At 66.7% G+C, this 22073-nt stretch overlaps 5 protein-coding genes across 5 annotated transcripts; 2 read left to right on the top strand and 3 right to left on the bottom strand.

The window, feature by feature from the left end:
• Nucleotides 1-2: 2 nt before the first annotated feature.
• On the bottom strand, nt 3-2961 carry CHLRE_01g002650v5 (uncharacterized protein). Its single transcript, XM_043058126.1, has 2 exons — nt 2285-2961; nt 3-1896 (listed from the first exon to the last, which is right to left on the bottom strand). Exons 1-2 carry the CDS (start codon nt 2605-2607, stop codon nt 519-521), a joined length of 1701 nt encoding a protein of 566 aa, XP_042928040.1. The 5' UTR covers nt 2608-2961; the 3' UTR covers nt 3-518.
• Nucleotides 2962-3659: 698 nt separating this feature from the next.
• Nucleotides 3660-7161, bottom strand: CHLRE_01g002600v5 (uncharacterized protein). The gene is made up of 3 exons (XM_043058125.1): nt 6771-7161; nt 5709-6297; nt 3660-5244 (listed from the first exon to the last, which is right to left on the bottom strand). Exons 1-3 carry the CDS (start codon nt 7016-7018, stop codon nt 4390-4392), a joined length of 1692 nt encoding a protein of 563 aa, XP_042928039.1. The 5' UTR covers nt 7019-7161; the 3' UTR covers nt 3660-4389.
• A 537-nt stretch (nt 7162-7698) lies between these two features.
• CHLRE_01g002550v5 (uncharacterized protein) lies at nt 7699-14251 on the bottom strand. Its single transcript, XM_043058124.1, has 9 exons — nt 14031-14251; nt 13498-13875; nt 12503-12643; nt 11874-12038; nt 11486-11581; nt 11208-11252; nt 10637-10845; nt 10145-10265; nt 7699-9917 (listed from the first exon to the last, which is right to left on the bottom strand). Exons 2-9 carry the CDS (start codon nt 13702-13704, stop codon nt 9720-9722), a joined length of 1182 nt encoding a protein of 393 aa, XP_042928038.1. The 5' UTR covers nt 13705-13875; nt 14031-14251; the 3' UTR covers nt 7699-9719.
• Nucleotides 14252-14394: 143 nt separating this feature from the next.
• CHLRE_01g002500v5 (uncharacterized protein) lies at nt 14395-18243 on the top strand. Its single transcript, XM_043058123.1, has 8 exons — nt 14395-14529; nt 14650-14739; nt 14803-14907; nt 15161-15236; nt 15472-15542; nt 15946-16071; nt 16787-16866; nt 17144-18243. Exons 1-8 carry the CDS (start codon nt 14440-14442, stop codon nt 17235-17237), a joined length of 732 nt encoding a protein of 243 aa, XP_042928037.1. The 5' UTR covers nt 14395-14439; the 3' UTR covers nt 17238-18243.
• Nucleotides 18244-18461: 218 nt separating this feature from the next.
• On the top strand, nt 18462-21547 carry CHLRE_01g002451v5 (uncharacterized protein). Its single transcript, XM_043058122.1, has 8 exons — nt 18462-18738; nt 18829-18890; nt 19035-19391; nt 19633-19830; nt 20150-20295; nt 20664-20803; nt 21233-21314; nt 21449-21547. The coding sequence occupies exons 1-8, from the start codon at nt 18709-18711 to the stop codon at nt 21451-21453; spliced, it is 1020 nt and encodes a 339-aa protein (XP_042928036.1). The 5' UTR covers nt 18462-18708; the 3' UTR covers nt 21454-21547.
• The last annotated feature ends 526 nt before the right edge of the window (nt 21548-22073 follow it).

Here is a 22073-nt window from a genome sequence, read left to right as displayed (position 1 = left end):
GCATATGCAACTGTTTACAACGTTTCGGGCCGTTGTCCTTGACTTGGGTTCCGGATTCCAGTCATTCCACGCGTTCACGCTCATCTGTCCGTGGTGCACTTAATGCATGCATGCATCTGTTAATCACACCAGCGTTATTCACGTGGCATTCTGGCACCTCCTTGAATAATCCGGGAACGGCACACCTCTCTACATAGTCACTGTGCACTTACTTCTTGTGTTACTGATCATGGTGCGCCCTTCAATCACGCCCTTCAATCACAACCTAGGCCCGGATAAGAATTCATAGGCCGGATAACAACTCAAACACAACCGAAGGCGGGAGACAGCTCATACTTGACAGGCCCTGCCTGTTCAGACACGGACACACATCACTTGACCACATCCTTCACGGCAAAACGCGTATGGGGGGGGTGGATTGGGTTTAGGGGTTCTGAACTTACTGGATGGCTCTCCCACAATCCCTCACCCACCCCAGCGCATAACCCGTAGTGCAATGGCGCACATCGCGCCGGCCCTCAGATCAGCGACAGCCACTCGCGTGCCACAGCCGCCTCCGCGTCCTCCACACACACCCCCGCCGCCGCCGCCGCCACGTCCTCGCTCTCATCACTGTCCGCCTCTGCGCCGCTAATGCTGCAGCCGCTGCCGCTGCTGCCGCTGCCGCCCGGGGAGCAGGGGGCCGGCAGCAGCAACAGCCGGCGCTCAAACTCAGCCCAGGCCTCCGCAGCCGTGGTGATGCCACCGGCGGCCGCGGGCGACAGCGGCACCGCCGCCGCCTGGCCCTCGCCAGCAGCAGTGGCAGTGGCAGTGGCAGTCAGCGGCGGTGCCGAAGGCGGCAGCGGCGCCGAGAGACGCACCAGCGCCGCCCCCGCGCGCCGCCACAGCCGCTGCAGCAGCCCCGCGCCGCCGCCCGCCTGCTGCTGCTGCTGCTGCTGCTGCTGCCGTTTGTCCGCCGGCTGACTGCCCGGCATCTCCATTCCAGCCAGCCAGGCGGCGAAGGCGTAGCTGGCCGCCGCCGCCGCCTCGCGGTCGCCAGGCTGAAGCGGCCACTGGATGCTACTGCCACCGGAGCCGCTGCTGCTACTGCCGGTGCCGACTGCCACCAGCATCAGGGGCGCCAGGTCGGGCGGCAGGGAGGCGCCCAGCAGGCGGGGGGCCAGGTCACGCAGCTGCGACAGCGGCCGCCACACCTCCTCCACCTCCAGAGCCACCGTGGGCACGGTGGCCTGGGTGGCGGCGAAGGGCATCGGCGCCGGCTCGGCAGTAGCAGCCGGGTCTGCAGCAGGCGAGGTGGCGGCAGTAGCACTGGCAGCAGCAGCGGCGGCGGCTGCAGCGGCGGCCTGCTGGCGGCGCCACTGGTGCAGGGCGGGGCGGGCGAAGCTGTACCAGTGCACCAGCCGCACACGCGGCGTCAGCAGGGGGCTGCCGCCAGGGGCGGGGGCCGTGGGCGCGGCGGCGGCGGCCAGGACAGAGCTGCCGCCGTAGCTGCTGCTGCGGCTACCGGCGCTGCTGCTACTGCCGACGCTCGCAGCACTGCCCAGCCCAGCCGCATCACTGGCGCCGCTAACACTGTCACTGCTGCCGCCGTCGGAGGCGCCCGTCTGGGACCTGCGGCAGGCGCCGCCGCCGCTAATGCCACCCCCACCGCTACCGCCATCCCCGCAGCCGCTGATGCTACTGCCGACAACGGGCTCCAGCTGTAGCACCAGCAGTGCGCCGCCGCCCACGTGCACCCCCCACTCGCGCAAGTGCTGAGGCACCTCGGCAGTAGCACTGCCGCCGTTACTGCTACTGCCGCCGCCGCCGGTGCTGCGGTGCTTGGCGGCTGCTGCAGCGGCGGGGTCGGTGCCTGAGCCGCGCATGGGGCGACTGACCAGGCACTGGGCGTGGTAGCTGCGGCGGCAGGGCAGGCGAGGGGAGGAGGAGGGGTTGAGGCAAGAGGGGTTAGGGAATGGCGGAAGGGGCGTGGGTGGGCGGGCATGGGCACGGGCACGGGACGTGGTGGGGGGTGGCGCATTCTGCACGCAGCCGCGTCTGCTGGAGCACCCAATCCCTACGCATTCCGCCTTCACGCCTCCTCAAGTGGAATCATGTCCCACCCCCGTCATGAGCCCACCTCGATCGCCCCATCCATCCATGCAGAGCCCGCCCACCTCACATCCCAGCCACCAAGCGCACACGCCACACCACGACCCTCACCCATCCCCACCCAGACCCAACAGGCAAACACAACTGACAACTCCCAAGCGTACGGCGGCCCCAGGTCCCTATTCGCACGCACCGGTCGGCGAAGCGCCCGTGCGCAATCGCGTACTCCACCTCCGCCTCAGATACCGCCGCCGCCGCCTCGGCCCCAGCGCCGCCGCTAGTGCCGCCGCCACTGCCGCCGCCGCCAGAGGCGATCAGCGCCGCCGTCAGCCGCCGCAGCGTGGCCGGCGGCACACGGGCGCACATGGGCGGCGGCGGCGGCGGCTCGTGGGGCTGCTGCTGCGGGCCGTCCCCCCCATCGGGCGAGCCGGCGGGGCGCCAGGCGCGGGGCGGCGCGGCGTCGGGATCGGCTGTGAGGCGCGAGGCCGTGAACAAAAAGGCGTCCACGCTGCACATGGCGGCTGAGGCTGAGGCTGAGGCTGCGGCTGCGGCTGTGGTTGCTGGGAACTAGATAGCGGGAGGCAGTTAGGCCACAGAGCTGGTCTTGTACTGCTGCTGGTGCGAGCTGGCAGGGCGCGCTGCGATGACGAGGCAGAGAGGGAGCGGTTTGAGCGCTGTAAGCTGCTTGCTGGTGGGTGTGGTGCGTGGCTCTAGCTGGGCGGCGGCCAGGAGGATGTATGCGTTGCCTGCAGAGGCGCGGGAGGCCAGGCTAGTTTACAAAGGCCTTGATGAGCAAACGAAGTCGCAGCGCCACCAGAACTTATAGCCTGGTCGGCATCACGTGGACGCGCCGGCGTTATTATGTTGGATGCCTTGGGTAACGCATCCTCGGAACATATGCGGGCAGACAAGGTTCAGGCCGGCGTCCGTTTTCCGGGGTTGACGAGCAAAGGGCTGTCATCTGGGTCCGCGTCCGGCCGCAGCTGTTAGGCAATGACAGGTGCGGGGCTCCCATGAATTTGGCGGTAGCTGCGTCCCATCAATCCGCGCTCAGGGGGTGTCCGCGCCGACAACGCCGCGAGTTGAATCGCATTGGCTGGGTGGCACAAGGTTGGATCCCGGTCGGCCGGTCGCCTACACAACGCCTGGGACGCCAGACAACACACCTGGGACAACCTGCTGGGACCCACCGACGCGAGCGCTTCCCTGCCAACCCCTCCCCTTGACACTGCCAGTCCCTTCCGCTCCGTGCGTCATGGGAAGGAAAGGAATGCAGCCAGTGCCGAGTCGCGCGCGACTGACGTGTCGCCCCGACATGCCAGTCTTTGCAAACGCACCGGCCACGCGGCCGACTCCCTACCCTGCCCGACTGGCCCGGCTGCGTCCCCATGGCTGACACATCAACGGCCGCAGCCGTCCCCGACCCCAAATGCACCTTTGCCGAGCAGAATGTGTCCGGTTGACTACTGCCCTGCCCCTAGAGCTGTCCCCCACAGCACCTACAGCCCCCCCTGCGTGTCTTTTGAGGGTGTGTGTCACGGAGTCGGATCGCATTTGCCGGGTGGCATTAGGTATGAATTCGGTGGCCTTAGCTTCCACACATCTGCCACGACTACGAGTGTAGGCAGGATCATCCCCCAGACACTTGCTCTACTTTATCCCTTTCTGTGCGTGGGTGAGCAACTCGTGATTCAACACCTATGACGCTTTAAGCAACAGTAATGGCAACCTACCACCACCGTGCCGGGTCGCACGCACCACCGCCACCACCGGTTACGGCACCCTGTCACGGCACCCTGCAGTCTGCAGCTCTCAGGACTCGGCTGGTGCCCCTCCCGCCCCCGGCCTGTATGACATAATCCCCTGGTCGCGCAGCCGCCGCCACGGGATGCAACATGATCTGCAGTACTGTCTCAACTCGCATTCACTTGGTCCCACTCACTCCTCAACTTGTGCACAATCCTCCGCAGCAACCATGCAATGGCATGTGATTGACCTGGCAGGCCATGTATGCATATGTGCGTTGCCTATTTTGCCCCCGGCCCCACAAACACTTGCCGGCAGCGAGCTCACCGACGCAGCCTGCCGCGCCTGCCCCTGTCACCCCAAGCATCGTCCTCCTCGCTCCTCAGCACCCTCGGCAGCATCCACCCAAAGCACCCTGCTCACCATACATCACCCTCAGCCATACATGCTTAGCCAGCTAGCTAGCCCCCCGCCAGCTATCCTCCTCTCAGCACCACCCTGCTCAGCACCACCCTCCTCAGCACCACCCTCCTCGCCACTCCCCCGCTAGCCCTACTCCATGAGCCCCATCGCGCGCAGCCACTGCCGCTCCACGTCACTGGCGGTCTCGCCCGGCGCCCGCGCCCGCACGCGCCGCTCGAACTCCGCCCAAGCCTCCGCGGCAGTGGCCGGCGGCGCCCGCGGCGCGCCCGCCGCCGCGTCCGCGGTGGCGGCTGTGGCGGCGGCGGGGCCGGCAGGCGCGGCGGCTGTGGTGCTGGCGGCGCGGCCCTGCTGCTGCTGCTCCCCCTGCTGCTGCTTCTGCTTGGCTTCCTCCCCGCTCACCACATCCCGCTCCGCACCCCCCAGCCAGGTGCGCAGCCCGCCCCCCAGCAGCCGCCACAGAGCAGCCGCCAGCCCACCGCCGCCACCACCATCTCCTCCTCCTCCTCCCGCACCCGCGCCAACACCCTTCTCCCACCCCTCCTCCCACGCCTCCATCTCATCACCATCACCACCACCACCAGCAGTAGCAGCAGCAGCACCACCACCACCACCACCACCACCGCCTCCCGCCTCCCGCAGCGGTCCAGCCAACCAGGCCGCGAAGGCGTAGCTGACCGCCGCCGCCGCCTCGCGGTCGCCAGGCTGTAGCGGCCACTGAATGCTACTGCCACTGGCGCCGCCACTGCTGCTGCTGCTGCTGCTACTGCCGGCGCCGACTGCCGCCAGCATCAGGGGCGCCAGGTCGGGCGGCAGGGGGGCGCCCAGCAGGCGGGGGGCCAGGAAACAGAGGTCGTCGCGGGGGCGGCGGCAGTCCTGCAGGTCAATGGCGGGGCCGGTGGGCAGTGGCTCGGCGCCGGCCAGGGCGGCGGTGGACAGCTGCGGGTGGCTGAAGCGGAAGATGTGCACTAGGCGAACCACGGGGGGCTGTGGGGGGGGGGGGCAGCGGGGCGGGGCGGGGGGGGGGGAGGTAGGGTGCGGGGGTTGGGGGTTGCGGGGGTTGGGGTTGTGAGGTTGGGGCTATGGGCACAGGGAAAGAGCCGCTGGAGACAAGGGTTGTAGGGAGACGGGTGGGAAGATGTGGGAGGGAGGGTGGAGGGGTGGGCGGTCAGGCGGTCAGAGGGCACCGTGCAGGAAGGGCTGTGTCCAAGTCCACTGAAGCACTGAACGCCACCGGCCACGGCACGTCAACCTCGTCAACGCCTATGCTGCCTCCACGCACACGCCCTTCGCGCCTCCCCGCCTCCAGCCCGCAGCTCCCCGCTTCACCCGACCCGCTGCTTCACCCAAAACCGCTGCTTCACTCGGAGCTGGAAAGCACACATCAGTAGATACCCGCTCCCCGCACGCCGTGCCCGCGCCCCGCCCCAACCCAATGACCCGTTCCTCACCTCGTCGCTGCCCGCGCCCGCCGCCTCCGCCGCCGCCTCCGCCGCCGCCGCCGTCCAGCTGCCCGCCTCGCCGTGCCAGTCCCCCGGCGGCGTCAGCGCCAGCATCACCCCCTGCCGCAGAGCCACGCCGTAGGTGCGCATGTGGTAGGCCGGAAGCTGCTGCTGCTGCGGGCCGCCGGCTGTAGCACGGTGCGCGCCGCCGGAAGCACCGCTGCTGCTGACAGTGCGGGCGGCGCCGCCGGAAGCGCCGCTGCTGCTGACAGTGCGGGCGGCGCCGCCGGAAGCGCCGCTGCTGCTGACAGTGCGGGCGGCGGCGGCGGAAGTGCCGCTGCTGCTGACAGTGCGGGCGGCGGCGGGGGCCGGCGGGTGGGCATGGCCGCCGGTGGCTGTAGCAGCAGTGTGGCCGGCGGCGGCGGCTGGAGCGCGGTGCGCGCCGCCGAACCTGCCGCCAGAGAGGGTGCGGGCGACGGCGGCGGCCAGGTAGGCGGCGGGGGTGTGGCCGGGGGCGGCGGGGGCTGCGGCTGTTGCGGCGTCGGCGTCGGCGTCCTCCTTCCAGTCCTTGCGGCCGTAGACGCGGTACGGGTGGTACCTGCGTGGGGAGTGAGTGCGTGTGCGTGTGTGTGTGTGGGGGGGGGATCGGTGACTTGGGGTTGGTGGGGGCGGAGGGGGGGAGGCCGGACTGCACGAACGGGGGAGACGGTGTTGTGACCCACGGGGAGTGACCCACTGCAGTAGCGCGCCGCTCGAGCGCAGTCGACAAAGGCAGACCGCTTCCAGGCGCTTGGCTCTTGCCTCGCTCGCTCGCTGTAGCAGTGCATGACACGCGCTGCCGCCGCCCGCCGCACTGTGGCGGTTGGCCAGCGCGACCGACCGACCGACCGACCCGCCAGAAACAACCCCAGTCGCTCGCCCCTGTGTGCGCCCTCCGCCTCCCCGCCCCCAGTCCGCCCCCGCCCCCGCCCCGCGCAGGACCCAGCAGCGCCCGGCATCACACGCACACACACGCGCACACAGCATCGCAATCAACACACACACGCACGCACACGGCACGCGCGCACCCACCTGTCGAAGGCGCGCGCGGTGACCAGCGCTGTGTCCACGACGCTGCGCTCGCCCTCCGTGCCGTCGTTCAGCCGGCAGAGTGCCGCCGTGAGGCGCCGCAGCTCCTCCGGCGCCACGTTGACGCCGGTGGCAGCGGAGACGGGTGCACGAGCGGCGGGAGCGGCGGGAGCGGCGGGAGCGGCGGTGCCCTGGGGCTGAGGTTGGGGCTGCGGGGACTCCGCGGGCGGAGCAACCGCGGTACTTGACATGGTCGTCGGACTTTTCAAAGAGCTGTTGGAACCCCTGGCTGTCGTACTGAGGAAAGAATGAGAGATTAGAGTTATGATGGGGCTTCCCGGTTGTAGCTCAGGTCTTTGAAAGCGGGCGCAGCGCCACGGGACTCGTCATCGACTTCGCTCGCTGTCCGTTGGGGCTGCGGGTCGGGCGGCTAAGGTTTGCACCTTGGGCGCCCAGCAGGCTTCTCCCGTGCTCGCTCGCTGTGACCTGAGGTAGCTCGCAGGTAGACCAGGTAGTTGGAGGGTGCAGCTGGGTGCGACAAGGCGGGACCTCAGGTAGCTCGCAGCTGGCGGCACGTGTGCGGCTCCTTACGCAGGCGGACCCTTTCCCCTTTGTGTGTGCCTGCACCCGCACCCCGCCTGACCACCTACGGTGTCCCGTGCTGATGGCGCAGGGAGGTGGAGGGGGGTCTGACAGGCCTGCAGCTTTACACACGCCACTCACCTAGGGACACTGACGGGTCGCGTCCACGTGGATGCGGGGGCAGCGTGGCGTGGCGTGTCGCCCCCTGACATGCGCCATCAGCCCATCACTGAACTGGGTGGGCCCAGGTGGGCCCGGGCTGCGTTCGGGCAGAGTAGGGCTGCTCCCCGGCACCGGCCCCCAGTACTGCTGGGCTTGCTCGGAGGACGAACTGGTGAACCTACCTCCACCCAACGCCTCCTTACAGTGGCCGTGTGGCCTTCCGCCTCACAGTACAGCAGGCTTCCACTTTGTGCCACCGCAACAGCCTCACACAGGTCAATACCATTAATCGCAGCGTCAGGCACTTGGTCAGGCAGCGACACTCCGTGTTCCGCCACGACGTCTGTCGTGTCTCAGCCACCACCCACCACCACCACCATCACGCCACCAGGTCTGGTAGCATGCAGCCCGTCCCCACCCACCCACTCACTCACTCGCCCGTCTTCCACAACTGCATCCGCCCACCCGCATGCCCAGATGCATGCCAGCCCCAAACAAGGCCGAGTCCTTTATTGTTTCATTTCATCCGAGCAGCCCCTACCCAGCATTCGTTTCAGTCTACCATCCACCACCACGGCCGTCAAGTCACGCACCGCCCCGACGGCCTCATCTGCATCGTCATGGCTACCGGGTGGGAGTGCCCTACAGCTCCTGATTGCCTCACTCTGGGACCTTGGCGGCTGTGGAAGATGGCATCAGCCACGTCTCGGACCACCACCGCACACTCGCATCCGTCAAATCATTGTCACGCCTCATGAATGGCCGGGGCAATCACGAATGTCCTGTGGGTCTTGGGCTGCGCCACACATTCACCACCCGGTGCGCCCGCAAGTGCGTGTGGGTCCCTGGGTGTCGCCAAAACCACATCAAAACTCTCTTGACCGTTCGTGCATGCAGGAGTGAATATGTATGTGTGTCAAGACACTGTGTGCCGCGTTCGCCTCCGCGGCGCGGCATATGGGGCGGCACGGGGCTGACATGCATTGCCCCGCACCTGCCTGCAGCTCACTCCACCACTGCCTTTGCCAACGGACACGCACGCTGCCCCAGAATGATGCATGACAACTGCATACCCCCATAAAACCACACAGGGCTATCTATGTCACCATCGTCTTCGCGGGCGCTTATTGCTCCTTCTAACGCGGGGAGCTAAAGAGCCAATGCCGGGACCAGCTCTTGCCTCCTCCAGTCCTCCCGCATCCGCCCAGATGCCCTCAGCTGCATCCGGTGACATGTACATATGCACAGACACACACCCATGTGCACACACATACACACACATACACACACGCACCCATGCACATGCACGCATACATGTGCACATTCACACATGCAACAGCTCCGGTTTGCGCCTCCTCCTCCCTGGGCAGCCAAACGTGCACGCGAAAGAAGCAATGAATGTAACAACCGACTGCCGGTCTCGCCCTCCGACCCATCCCCTGCTCCGGAGGCGCCCTCCGCACAGCCCACACCCAAATGGCACGCACGCACACGCCCATCCATTAGCCTCTCACGGCCGGCGGGGCTGTGGGGCGAGGCGACAGGCCAGCGTGCGAGCTCAGGACACGGCAAGACGCGCGCAGGCTCATCCGAGCGCCGTGCCCCGGACCTCCAGGGCAATCGCAAAGCCCGGTCTCCCCATCCGGATGGGGCGTGGCCAGCCTATCAGCACCCCCCGCGCCGCTGCACAGCACAGCACACAAAAGGCACAATCCATACCGGTCCGCGGACCGCCCCGCATGCATGCGCACGCCCGGCAGCTCGCCATCCGCCCTCCGGCCCACGAATTCACACGCGAGCTCGTGATATCACGGTTATGCATGTCGGTGGTGGATGGTATTTTGTATGACTTGGTCAAGTCAGCCAGTCAGTCAGAGGCAGTCGCGGCAGTCAGATGGCCGCGACTTGCTTGCATTCATTTCCGCCAGCCAGTCATGCAATCAGTAGGGCCCGTCCGTCCGTCCATGCTTCAGTGCACCACACACGTGTGTCACGTCACGCCAAGTCCATTCATTTACTTGAGTGTGTAAGTGTGCGTCAGTCAGCGACAATGTCCAAGCCCCCCGCTCCCGCATCCCACCCAACCCAGGTCACACCAGCTGCAGACCCATCTCCCTCCCCTCCCTACAAGACCGCCCCCAGCCCCCCTCGGCCTCAGTTCATTCGCAGATCATTTCATTTCAAACCACCCCTGCCGCCCCCCCCCGTTCATAGGTGCTTGTCGCCGCCCGACCCCCGCGGCCCGGTGTGGATCATGAGGCCCGCCAGCTCCGCCGGCGCGGGCGGCGGCAGCGTCCTGGCCCGCAGCGCCTGCAGGTCCAGCGGCGCGAACCAGCGGTGGCCCAGCGCGGCGGTGGCTGTGGGTCGGTCGCGCGGCGACTTCTCCAACAGCCTGCACAGCAGGTCCTGCAGGGGGGCGGGGAAGAGGCAGGGGTGGAGGCAGGCAGGGGAAGGGTTGGCGTGCTTTTGTGCGTGTGTATTGGAATGCTGGGTGCTTGCAGTTGCGGCAGTGGCGCGTCACACGAGCCGCTACTCATGTGCGCAGCGGCGTCAGTCACCCTGAAATTGCGTGCCAGCCGCCCTCCCTCCCCGTCCCCCTCCCCCTTCCCCTCCCTACTCCCCCTCCTCCACACCTTGAGCTCCGGCGAGAAGGTGTCGGGGCAGTGCAGCGTCTTGGTCCAGTACCAGGACACGGCCGCCCACTTGGGCACGGCGCCGTCCACCATCTCCCACAGCATGATGCCCACCGACCAGCTGGGAGGGGGGAGGGGGAGGGTGGTGTGTGTGTGTGTGTGGGGGGGGGGGGGAGGGCGCCATACGGGCCTTGGATTGCCAGGTTTCACCGAGACCCGGCCCGACCCAGCCTTCAGACCCGCTGGCTTGCAGCCTGCGTTCTTCCTTACACTATGTTTTCGGGTCCCCCGCTCTCCAGCTACCCCTTGTACACCCCCGAGTATCATCGCTCGCAACTAACGCTTCTGCCTGTGCTCCGCTAGTTTAACTTGGATTGGTTTAGTTTGGGCTGGTACTTATAAACCCCTCCCCAGTCCCCCAGTCCCCCAGTCTCCTCAGTCCCCCAGTCCCCCCTCCCTAACCGTCTCTCCCTGCCAAACCCACACACTCACATGTCGGCCGAGAAGCCGTACCCGGTCTTGTTGCCGTGCACGATCTCCGGCGCCATGTACAGCGGCGTGCCGGCGGTGCTGTGCGCCCTGGCGCCGCCCTCCAGCCGCTTGGCCAGCCCCAGGTCGGACAGCAGCAGGTAGCGGCTCTCGGACAGCAGGCAGTTGGAGGGCTTGATGTCGCGGTGCACGTAGCCGCGGCCGTGCATGTCCTGCAGGCGGGCCCGGCGGGGGGAGGGGAGGGGGAGGGGGGGGAGAGGGGTTGTAGGTACCAGCCCAAGCTAAACCAAACCAAACCGGGGGTGCGCAGCCGTGCACGTGGTCATGTGCGGCGTGTGTGTGTGTGTGTGCGCGCGCGCGCGCGTGTGTGTGTGTGTGTGTGTGTGTGTGTGTGTGTGTGTGTGTGTGTGTGTGTGTGCAGGAGGGGAACGGCAGCGGACCACCACCCCACCTGATTGTCCGCTGCCCCCTTACTTCCCATCGCTCCCTCCGCCCTCACGGCCCTGCCCCTGCACCCACCCTCGCCCCCCTGCGTCTGCCCCTGCGTCTGCCCCCGCCCCCCTGCCCCCCTCACCTCCAGTGCTATGAGGCAGCAGGCCACGTAGAAGCGCGCCTCGTCCTGAGGGGGGGGGGCGGAGCAGGAGGGCGTCAGGAGGGGAGGGGGGGAGGGGAGCGCACATTAACTGGCGAACACACAGGCTCGGGTCTCATGCGCGCATACCAGGCCTGCCCTTGTACCCACCCATGCCCCCCCCCGGATGTCGCTTGCTACATCCGCCACGGTCACGGCCCCCTCCCTGCCTCCTCCCTCCCTCCTGCCATCCCTCCTCCCTCCCCCCAACACGCCCTCACCTCGTTCAGACCCGCCCTGCGCTCGCTGCGCAGCACCGCGACCAGCAGGAAGTCCAGGCAGGCGTTGCCCGTGCCCGAGCGCCGCTCACTCACCTCCTGCGTTTGGGCGTGTTGGCGTGTTGGCGTATGTGTGTGTATGTGTGTGTGTGTGTATGGGTGAGGAAGGCGGTGGTGCGTGGGTTGGGAGCGGTGTTCGTTTTGACCATTCAAAACCAACAGCAGACACGCGAATGCAGGACACGAGGGGGGATTGGCGGAAAGATGATACTGTACTGCACCGCCGCGTGCCCGCCCCCCGTCACGGCTTCTCCACACCGTGCGCTTACGCCGGCACTAACCCTAATTACAAACCCCCCTCCCCCCTTCCCTCCACCCCCGCTCCTCTCACCCGCAGCAGCCCCTCCAGGGTGCCGTACGGGCAGTACTCGAGCAGCAGCGTGTAGTCGTACAGCCCCACCACGCAGCTCCACAGCTGCGTGATGAAGGGGCAGGCCCGCACCGCCTCCAGCGCCTCCACCTCCTTGGCCGGGTCGTTGTTGTTGGTCTCGCTGGCCTGCGGAGGGGAGGAAAGGGGTGGTGGGTGTGTAGGCAGGTGGTGGGTGTGGAGGTAGGTGGTGATATGGTGGGAGGTGGGTGGTGGGAGAGGGTGGGAGGTGGGTGGTGTGAAGGCGTGGCGTGAAGGTTTTGGATCGGTAATGGTGTGATTGGTGCAAAAAGAGCGACGGACGTCTGGAGCTCGAAGCGTGAGCTTGGACTCCGGATGCCCGCCCCTGTGTGGCCGCCCGCGCACGAGATTCCCCTCTCCATGCCTTCTGCCCCGCCTCCCATTGCCCCGCATCCCGCCACACAGCCCCTCTGCCCCCCGTCCCGATGGGACCACCCCATCAACCCCTCCACCCCACCCCCTCCACCCCATCCCATCCCCACCCCATCCCCACCCCCCCCCGCCCTCCCACCCGCCCGCTGCTCCCCCCCGCCCTCCCCACCCGCCCCCCGCTCTCCCCCCCCCCCGCCCACCTTGAGCAGCTTCTTGCGCACGCACAGCAGCTGGCCCGCCCCGCTGGTGGTGACCCGCACCAGGTCCACGATGCCGAACGCGCCCTCGCCCAGCACCTTGACGCTCTTGATGTCCGACTTGTGCGCCGCAGCCAGAGCCTCCTGAGCAGGCGCACGGGTGTTTGAAACGAGAGAGCGGGTACCGTACACTTTATGGGAGTTTTTTGTTTGCCACATCCCTCCGGCCCACCATTTTTATACCGTAATCACCACCCGCGCTGCCCCCCTCCCCCACCCAGGCGGCAGCTCACGACCAGCTCCAACAGCTGAGTAGCTGCGGCCGCTTCGCTGACACCGCCCACACGCCAGGCCGGGGCACACATCACACCAAGCCACGCCACGCCACCCATGGGCGCCACCCCCCGCTCTATTGCATTGGGTTCGGTTAAGTTTGGGCTAGAATCTACAAGCCCCCCCCGTAGTCGTAACAAGGTAGTGTGTGTGTGGGGGGGGGGGGGACTGGGACTGGCCTCGGCCGCCTCCACCGCCCGGCCCGTTGGTATAACCCTGCCACCCGCAGCCACTGCCAGCTGCATGTGGCTTGCAGCCTCTGGCACATCTGTCTGCCCCGTCGCCCCGCCGCCCCGACTCCCCGCCACGTCCCTGACTGGGGAAGGGGGAGCGCAGCCGCCTGCACTCCGGCTGGATCCCGCCCTCCGGCTGGATCCCGCCCTGTCCCCAAAGCTCAAGCCCGACTAGCACGGACGTACACACATGACACCACAGCATATACAGCGCAGCACACACAGCGCAGCATGCGCCGCGGCTGGGCGTCAGCAGTGCGGCGCAGGCCCTGTTTTTGCGCGGCCGCAGCCGGCCTGACGCCCACCCACGTGAGGCCATGGCCCCTGCCCACAGCCCCGCCCCACACCGCTGGACTGACAGCCCCCCCCCCCAGAGGATATTACTGCCATGGCACGCCGAGAGTCCCGCCGCGGTCGACCGATGCAACTCACCCGGTCGGATGCGCAGGCCACTCGCGCCCGCTGCACGCTGGTCTGGTCGTGCAGCCCTCGCGCTGCTGCTGCCCGCTGTTTCGCGCTGTCCTCCAGACTCCGCCGGATGTTCCGCGCGTCTGGCTCATTTAAATCTCTTTGCGTCTCCGCAGGCGCCTCCGGCGCTTGCCCTGGAAGCGCCGCAGGTTCCCGGGAGCCCTGCTGCATTGTTTCGTTGGGGTCCATAAGCCCTCTTCACCAGCCGCTCCGGCTGCGGCCGACCGCGGCCTTGGGTCTAGCTGCTGATAGCCTTCTGGCACGCGCAGTACACTATAACCGCACGCGGGCCCGAGTCCTCCGCAACTCCCAGTTCGAGCCTGGCGCCACGCTCAAGACATCCTGTTGACATGACATTGCAGCCGTGAATATAGCCTATCGCAATTGCTTATGAAGGACGACAAAATCCCGCGCCTGTGCCGACTTCGACTTGAATGCCCGGCCGCAAACTCGCATCCCCTTACACTCGGAGCTTTTCAGGTTTGTATGTCACTTACATAGACTCCAAAGCGCATTTGAGCGGCCTCAAAAACATCCGTCCTGCCGAGCGCGAAGCTCAATGGTCGCGTCAAGACCAGGCGCGTAATAGTCCGTGCCTTTGGTGCGGATTGTACCGTATATGTGAGGTTGGGCGAACTATTAAGGCTCAAGTATTCAAGGAAACGACAATTACTCAACTTCGTTTGCTATGAAGCGCGGTTCTGTCAAGCGTTATTGTTAGAGGATAAGCAGAAAAGTACTTGTAATGTAAATGAAGCGAAGGAGAGGCCTGCCCAAGCAAAACCAAATTGCGCTGCATGGAACGGGCCTGCTCCTCCTGTCATAAGGCCTTGAAAGCCGCACTTCTCGCTGACCCCACTAATAATTTCCCTCAACTGCTCTGCATCTTAACTTCTGCACGCAACAATGGACTTCAAGAGCATCAGCGGCGAGTATGACGTCTCCAAGAAGACGCTGAAGACCGCCTGCAAGCTGAAGGTGGCCGACAACATCTCCGTAAGTCATGTTTCCTGGTAATCAGGTGGTCAAGCGCCTGCGCAGCCTGTCGAGGCGCGCGTCGGTCGGGGACGTGCTGAAACGCATGCCGGCAGCAAACGTGCCACCGCGTGTGCGCAGGTCAAGCTCAAGCTGGCCAACCCTGGTGCCAAGCCAGGCATTGAGGTCGAGTACAAGGGCTTCGAGGCGACCTACGACGTGAAGAGCAAGGTACGCGCGCCGTAAAGCGATGATGACGGGGACACCAGGTCAACACCTGTTGGCGCCTCGCAGGACTTCAGCATCGAGAAGAAGTTCAAGCTGAGGGCTGGCGAGCTGAAGATCAAGCAGAAGGTGCCCGGTCTGAGGACCGAGCTGCTGCCCTCGCCCGAGGTCCAGGCAAGTCTGCGACCGATCGCATTACGCCTGGAAGCGCTTATGCACCCAGACCCAGATTCAACAGCGATGCGATGCGACCCACTTGTCCGAGCATGCACAGTCGATCTGGGCCGGGCAACGCTTAAGGCCGTCGGTGCCTCGAATAAAGCCCCTCCCACAAAGCGCCCGTGTGCGTGCGAGGGTCGGGGGCTCCTCCAACACGCGCCCGATTACTCCTTACCCTCCGCCCTTCTCCCGCCCTCGTCATACGCAGTGGAAGTCGCACATTGTCAAGGGCAGGAAGTTCTCGTGGGAGGTGGAGCCCAGCTACTGCTTCCAGGCCCGCAAGGGTGAGTGACACGGTGCAACTGCACAGCCCAGGGCGCTACCAGCGGGAACCTGGGGCCACAACACCCCTGCGACCCGACCTGCCGTGCCGAGGACGGCCGCGGCCAGTCTGACCGGTGCATGCCTGGGGCCTGCCAGCTCCCTAGCCGTCAGCTCCCTGCCGCCCTGACTCCTCCCAATGGCCGCCACCGCCCCCCCCCGTATAACGGCCCCTCCTCCCCTCCCCCTCCTCCACAGCCAAGCTGGACCAGGTGATTGAGCTCAACGGCGGCAAGGAGAAGCTCAAGCTGGAGTTCGACAGCAAGCTGGTGAGCGTCAAGATGAAAGGGCGAAACACACAGGGGGAAAGTCCTGCGTGCTTCTGCCCTCGTGCTCACGGACACTGGGGGGATGGGCGGAGGGGCGCTGGGGCGGGGCTGGGCGGTGTGTACCGCAATTGCACATGCGATTGGAAGGGCACCTGACAACAGCGTGCGGAGCCGCTGCCAGCCACGGTCGCAGCACTGCTAGTTTGCCTTACTCCAGACGAGGGGTCTGGCTGGGCGGGGGCATGGGCGCAAGCTGATGCCGCCCGGCAACAGAGCCGTGGGGTCGCGTGGTCTCGCGCGCACACAATATGCCGTACATCGAACCGTCCACACACACAAACACACACAAACACACATCATACACACACACACACACACGCGTGCACTCGACGACGGCCTGCAGGGCGTGAAGGGCCTGGTGGGCACCCTGACGCACAAGGTAGGCCAGTCCTGGGCCAAGCAGCTGAGCGCCAAGTACAGCCAGGCCGCCGGCCCCTCGCTCATCCACGAGGTGGAGCCCAGCAAGAAGGTGCGAGGCAGGGAGGGTGAGGGGAGGGGAGGGGATTGCTCCGTGCCTTCCCAGTAGGCATTAAGAGGGGGAGGCAGGGCAGCAGCAGCAGCAGCTGGGACTGGCTGGGGCGGCAGGGACGGGAGACGCAGGCAGGGCAGGGGCGGTGGGTAGGTGTGACTGGCCCCATGTAAACGGGATGCTGGTGAAGGTCAGGACAGGACGGAGTACTATGAGTGTGGAGCAGGTGACGGGACGTTCCGCGCTTGTTGGGTGGGAGAGGCATGCGGATGGGTGCATGCGGGGGACACCAGGGCGTGCAGGGGGGGGAAGGCCTAGGGGCATGGGGCTTGCAGCGGGACACGGAGGCACACGGCCTTCGCGGCTGCGGCACTCCGCACCTGTGCAGCACCCATCTGGAAGCGGGGCAGCGCGCACCGCGGGGTGTGTGTCTCTGTGTGTGTGGGTTCAGTGATGGGAAGTAGGGGGAGGAGCCAGGGGGCGGGGCCGGGTCGGTTCAGGTCGGGCACCACCACTCGTGCGCCTTCCTCATGCTCCACACATGACACAACACACGCTCACACACTCGGTTAGTTCCGTTGCCTAACACACATACACACAATGTCCGGTGTTTGGGCAGGAGTCGTTTCCGTTTCGTTGTTCCGCACATACACACACATCTACTGGTGCTTTCCTGACAAACCCCTACCGCACGCCTTTGTATACCCGCGCGCAGGTGAGCCTGAAGAGCACCGTGGGCATCAAGGCGCGCGACCTGAAGATTGTGGCCGAGGTCAAGCCCGGCAAGGTGGCGGGGTGAGTGGTGGGGGCGCGACACGCGTCGTGAAGGGGACCTGGCCGGTGGGGGTGGGCGTAGGGCTCCGGGGCGAGAGCCTGGACGTGCAAGGCGTGTGGGGGTGACGAAGGCAGTGTGTGTGTGGGGAGGGGCGGGGCAGGGCTTGGCAGCGTTTGGCCGGTACGGCACCAGGGGACGACGGCTGACGTTCAGATGTCCTGCGCACCTCCTGTTGCCCACTCGCGCCCTCACTCCACCCTGCACCTCCCCTCAACAACCCCCCATCCCTCCAAACAGCCTCAAGCCCAAGATCACCCTGGAGGGCAAGGTCAGCGCCAAGGCGCCCACCAAGCCCACCGGCATCGTCGCCGGCCTGCACCTGGACGTGTAGAGCCCCGGCCGCTGCCCACCTGTGGGGCGGTGGCGCCCCGGCGGGCGCCGCCCAGGCGGCCCTGCGAGGCAGGAGGCCGCCTCGCCGCCGCCTGGCGGCGGCAGCGGGCGAGGCGCCGGGCGTTGATGCGGCCCCCGCCTCCTACACCCGCCCAGGGAGCCGCGTCGCAGTGCGGTGTTTGCCGAACCGCGTGGCTACCTGGCGGGGGCGGGGCGGGGCGTGGTGCCCGGCGGTCGCCTAGAGGCGGATGCATGCGGGCGGCGCTCGGCGGGGCCGGGGCGGGGGCAGCAGCTACAGCGCAAAGGCGCGGCGCCACCGCCGCGGGTGGGGCGTTTTTGACGCACATCATCGGGTCCCGCCTGCGACGGGGCAGGTGCGTGCGCGCAGCGCGGCTGTGCTGCCGCCACTCCCCGCGGCCTCATCGAGGCGAGCCATGGAGGAGGATGCGTCGGGCTCGATGTGTCTAGTGTCTTCCAGTGGTGTGAGCTGCACGCAGAGGAATTATGCAGAAGAAGCCGAACTTGCCTTCATTATTACCGTTGTTGCCGCGGGGCTTGGCCTTGAGTGGACCTATGGGTGTGTGGATCTGGCGTGTGAAGCCCCTTCCGGCTATTCCTGGCAAGGGGGCCGCGCCTACTACACTCGTACAAGCGTAGGGCAAGACTGGCCCCGCTTGGCAACGCAACAGTGAGCCCCTCCCTAGTGTGTTTGGGGATGTGACTATGTATTCGTGTGTTGGCCAACGGGTCAACCCGAACAGATTGATACCCGCCTTGGCATTTCCTGTCAGAATGTAACGTCAGTTGATGAGCCACTAGTGTAAAAGCCACACCTGGACTCCCTCGTTGCGGTTTGCGTGCTGCACATGTGCACTTGTGGCGAAGTAGTGCATTCGTCTGCTCAGTGGCAGGCGTGTGCATGAGCATGAGGCAGGGGTCGGCAAGGGCCACACCTCGACGGCTCGGCCCATACTACCCTGCCTCGGCCCATGCTACCCTGTGCCCTTGTCGGTTCCTCCACTTCCTCTGTATAGGGCTGCAGGGCTGTGCGGGTTTGGGCAAGCAGAATGCAGCTGAACATGCTTACCACCACGGCCACTTCCACAGGCGGGGCACTTGGTCGCCCCCCTGGCGGTTGACGCGTGGGCATGCCGAGTACGGTATGCTGGAACATCCGAGAATCGCTAAATCGTCAAAGGTTGGGTCTGTGTTACCAACGCAGATCCAGTAGACCCATAAGTTGCGAGAACTGATAAGCGCAAAGCCTTTAAGCGCCCATGGCCAGCGGAACGGCCGGTCGGAAAGTGGGCGCGGGGCGTGGGCGGACGGACCAACCAGCTGGCACGACGCCACCCGGCGCACGCCGATTGGCCCTAGTCGAACCCCCACTCGCCCGCAAGGTGCCGCGCAACGCGAAACGTTTATGAGCTTTTACTCGTGATTCTATACCTAGTAGTTCATATCTAAGAGAGATGGCGTGGAAAACTCGTAGCGGTACCACGGTGAGCAAGCGCGAGCGACGCAGACACATCAATACTACTGTAGACAGACTATGTTTTGTCCATAATACAACATACGTAATTGAAACGCAGGCTTCGGCTGGCCGCGGAGCCCTGAACTGGGAGCTGATGGCGCAAGCATCGGCAAGCCAGCTGTAAGTCGCGCCTGTCGCGGTCACCGGGCGCGTGATGGATGCGTCACCATCCATATGCGTCACATATCCTGCATGAATGCAATTGCGGAACCTTGGTAGCCGAGCGCCAGTTCCACCCTCCGCCCGCCCCTCGATCGCTCGCAGGCGCCTCCCCGTTTGCCCTGCCCACTGCCGGCAGCCCTCCCCTGCCACCTCCTCCTCCTCCACCTCCTCCTCTGCTTGCGTCCGCTTCGGGCCCGGCTCCGCGTGCGGCCGCGCGCCCCTGCGCCCCGTGGCCGCGCTGCCCTTCTTCGGCAGCCGCAACAAGAAGGACGACGCCGCCGACGCCGCCTCCGGCCCCTCCGCCTCCGCACTGGTGCAGCCCGCGCACTTCGACCTGCCGCTGGCGGTGGTGCTGGCGGGCGCGGCGTTCGAGAGCTACCTGCAGCCGCAGGCGGCGGAGGGCGGCGCGGCGTTCCTGCAGCGCAGCGTGGGCGGGCCCACCGTCACCTACACCGACAAGTGAGAGGGCGGGGAGAGGGCGTGTGTGTGTGTGTGGTGCGGTTGTGGGGGCCGGCCGCGTAAGGCCGGGCAGGCTAGTGCTGGTAGTGCTGGTAATACCGGCGCAGCTGCCCCTACAGCCCGGAATGCCACCGCTACAGCCGTCGGCGCCGACTTCCCCCCCCCCCCTCATCCCGCGCGACTGTTTCCTTACGGGATTGGTCCAAAGTTAACCCCACACCCCGAACCACCCCCGCCGCAGGTCATTCCTGACCGAGGTGTACCAGGGCGTGTTGGTGGTGGAGCTGCAGTCGGCGGCCAACCTGCGGCCCGCCGACCCCAACGGCCAGTCCGACCCCTACGCCGTGCTCAGCATGGGCGGCGCCACACACCGCTCGCCCACACAGCCCGCCACCCTCAACCCGCAGTGGAAGGACGACGTCGCATGCTTCTATGTCAAGTGCGTGTGTGCGTGTGTGTGTGTGTGTGTGTGTGTGTGTGTGTGTGCGTGTGTGTGTGTGTGTGTGTGTGTGTGCGTGTGTAACTGGTGGCTAGCTGGCAATGGCGGTAGTGGCCGGCTGACTGGCGGCGTGGCAGTGGAGGCAGGGGAGGCGGCGTTCCCACGCGCTGCAATATCCGACCACACACACCGTTCCACACACACGATCCCCCCATTTTGGTAAAATTTGGTAACGATTTCGTCTGCAGTCTTCAGTGCATCCTTACCGCTTTTCCAACTGTCTTTGCACCCCCCTTCCCCCTGCTCCCCCTCCCCGCAGGGACCCCGCCACCGACGTGCTGCGGCTGCGGCTGTACGACGAGGACTTGGGCAAGAGCGACGAGGACCTGGGCACGGCCATGCTGGGGCTGGCGGCGCTGGCGGGCAGCAGGGGCAGGAGGCAGGCACTGACGCTGCCGCTGAGGGGTGAGAGGGAGGGATAGGGATAGGGAGGGAGGGTGGGATAGGGAGGGAGGAGGTCAACTGCAAAGCCCTGGGATGGGAAGTGAGCGGCCACCCCCTGGCACCACTGCATGCAGCAACACCCACCTGCCTAACCCCCTCCTCCCTAACCCGAACAAGTACCCACGCAACCTCCCCGCCACCTCCTCCCGCCACCTCCTCCCGCCACCTCCCCCCGCCACCTCCTCCCGCCACCTCCCCCCGCCACACCCTCCCGCCACACACACTGCCGCCACACACACTCCCGCCACCTCCTCCCGCCACACACACACTCCCGCCACACACACACTCCCACCACACACACACTCCCGCCACCTCCTCCCGCCACACAGGCCCCGGCTCCGGCAACGGCGCCACCGTCACGCTGCGCGCCCGCTTCCTAGCCTTTGCCGACGCCGACCCGGCTGACGTGGCGGCGCTCACCTCCACCTCCACCACCGCGCCCTCCGCGCCGGCGGTGGCGGGTCTGCAGGCGCGTGGCGGGGCGGCGGCTGGGGCGGGCGGGTGGTTGAATCGGGTGGTTTGGGACGTGTCATCGGAATACCGTGCCAGGACGGCAAAACACACACAGGCCGTGCGCCCTCCCCGTGCAATCCAGACCCCCTACTTCCAGCTCGCCATGTTGTACACACCCACTTGCCGTGCACCCACACCGCTGCCAAGGCCGATGCCGCTTCCTTCGGTCGTGCCCGCCTCCCCCGCACCCTCCAAATACGCCAAACCCCACCCCAGCACCCCTGAACCGTGCCCCCGCCCCCACCTCCCTCCGTGTGTGCACAGCATCACCTGAGCCTCCTCCCCTTCCCCCCACACCGGGTTGCCTACCGTCTACCATTTATCTGAACAAATCACCCTAATGAATGTACCCCCCACCCACCAACCCACACGCACACACACGCAGGCTGCGGCCGCCGCGGTGCAGGGAGTGGTGGACGCGGTGTCGGCCGCCACGGGGGATGCGGCGGAGGGCGAGAAGGCCAAGGGTGAGAGGACGGGAGGGGGTGCGGCTGGGGTTGCTGTAGGGGTTGCGGCTGGGGGGGGGGGGGGCTGTGGGGGTTGCGGCTGGGATTGCGGCTGGGGTAGCTGTGTGCGTGTGGGTGCGGGGCGCGAGCCCCAGTCTAAGGAAGCGGATGGGACTGAAGGCGGCTGCAGGAGCAGGGCCAGGCCGTCAGGCCAGCAGTGGCGAGGGCGCAGCCCGAAGGATCCCGAAGGCGTATCCCCCCCCTGAAGTCGCCCACCCCTCCCACGGTATCCCGATCACCACCACCCACCCATTCCTCCCCCCTAACGGTTTCCTTTGGGATTGAACCACCCTCCCTCCCCCTCCCTCCCCCTCCCTCCCCCTCCCTCCCCCTCCCTTCCCCTCCCTCCCCCTCCCTCTCCCCCCTCCCCTCCACCCCTCCTTCCCTTCACCCCTCCACCCCTCCACCCCCACCCCTCCACCCCTCCCCTCCCCCACCCCCCACCCCAGGCGACGCCGCCTCCGCCGGCACGGTGTCGCTGCCCGACGGCGAGGAGGTGCCCAACCCCTGGCGCGTGCTGGCGGCCATGGTGGGGCGGCAGGCGGGCGCAGGCGCGCTGCAGCCGGTGGCGTTCGTGGAGAGCGAGGAGACGGACACGCAGGCGAGGAGGGGAGGAGGGAGAGGGGGAGGGTGGGAGAGGGAGGGGGAGGGGGAGGGGGAGGGGGAGGGGGAGGGGGAGGGGGAGGGGGAGGGGGAGGGGGAGGGGGAGGGAGATGGGGT

This window comes from Chlamydomonas reinhardtii, chromosome 1 (genome assembly GCF_000002595.2).
Source record: "Chlamydomonas reinhardtii strain CC-503 cw92 mt+ chromosome 1, whole genome shotgun sequence".
In the NCBI taxonomy this organism is placed as follows: domain Eukaryota; kingdom Viridiplantae; phylum Chlorophyta; class Chlorophyceae; order Chlamydomonadales; family Chlamydomonadaceae; genus Chlamydomonas; species Chlamydomonas reinhardtii.
This window is presented reverse-complemented; position numbering and strand designations above follow the sequence as displayed.

Coding starts and splice junctions, on each gene's coding strand:
- CHLRE_01g002650v5 (XM_043058126.1), bottom strand. CDS start 2,607: ATGTGCAGCGTGGACGCCTTTTTGTTCACGGCCTCGCGCCTCACAGCC. Junction 1,897..2,284: donor CACGGGCGCTTCGCCGACCG/GTGCGTGCGAAT, acceptor CTGCCGCCGCAG/CTACCACGCCCAGTGCCTGG.
- CHLRE_01g002600v5 (XM_043058125.1), bottom strand. CDS start 7,018: ATGTCAAGTACCGCGGTTGCTCCGCCCGCGGAGTCCCCGCAGCCCCAA. Junction 6,298..6,770: donor ACCGCGCGCGCCTTCGACAG/GTGGGTGCGCGC, acceptor CTCCCCACGCAG/GTACCACCCGTACCGCGTCT. Junction 5,245..5,708: donor CGGGCGCGGGCAGCGACGAG/GTGAGGAACGGG, acceptor CCCCCCCCACAG/CCCCCCGTGGTTCGCCTAGT.
- CHLRE_01g002550v5 (XM_043058124.1), bottom strand. CDS start 13,704: ATGCAGCAGGGCTCCCGGGAACCTGCGGCGCTTCCAGGGCAAGCGCCG. Junction 11,582..11,873: donor CCCTGGAGGGGCTGCTGCGG/GTGAGAGGAGCG, acceptor GCCCAAACGCAG/GAGGTGAGTGAGCGGCGCTC. Junction 10,266..10,636: donor TACGGCTTCTCGGCCGACAT/GTGAGTGTGTGG, acceptor CCCCCCTCCCAG/CTGGTCGGTGGGCATCATGC.
- CHLRE_01g002500v5 (XM_043058123.1), top strand. CDS start 14,440: ATGGACTTCAAGAGCATCAGCGGCGAGTATGACGTCTCCAAGAAGACG. Junction 14,530..14,649: donor AGGTGGCCGACAACATCTCC/GTAAGTCATGTT, acceptor GCGTGTGCGCAG/GTCAAGCTCAAGCTGGCCAA. Junction 16,867..17,143: donor AAGCCCGGCAAGGTGGCGGG/GTGAGTGGTGGG, acceptor CCCTCCAAACAG/CCTCAAGCCCAAGATCACCC.
- CHLRE_01g002451v5 (XM_043058122.1), top strand. CDS start 18,709: ATGGCGTGGAAAACTCGTAGCGGTACCACG. Junction 19,392..19,632: donor ACCGTCACCTACACCGACAA/GTGAGAGGGCGG, acceptor CCCCCGCCGCAG/GTCATTCCTGACCGAGGTGT. Junction 20,804..21,232: donor CGGCGGTGGCGGGTCTGCAG/GCGCGTGGCGGG, acceptor ACACACACGCAG/GCTGCGGCCGCCGCGGTGCA.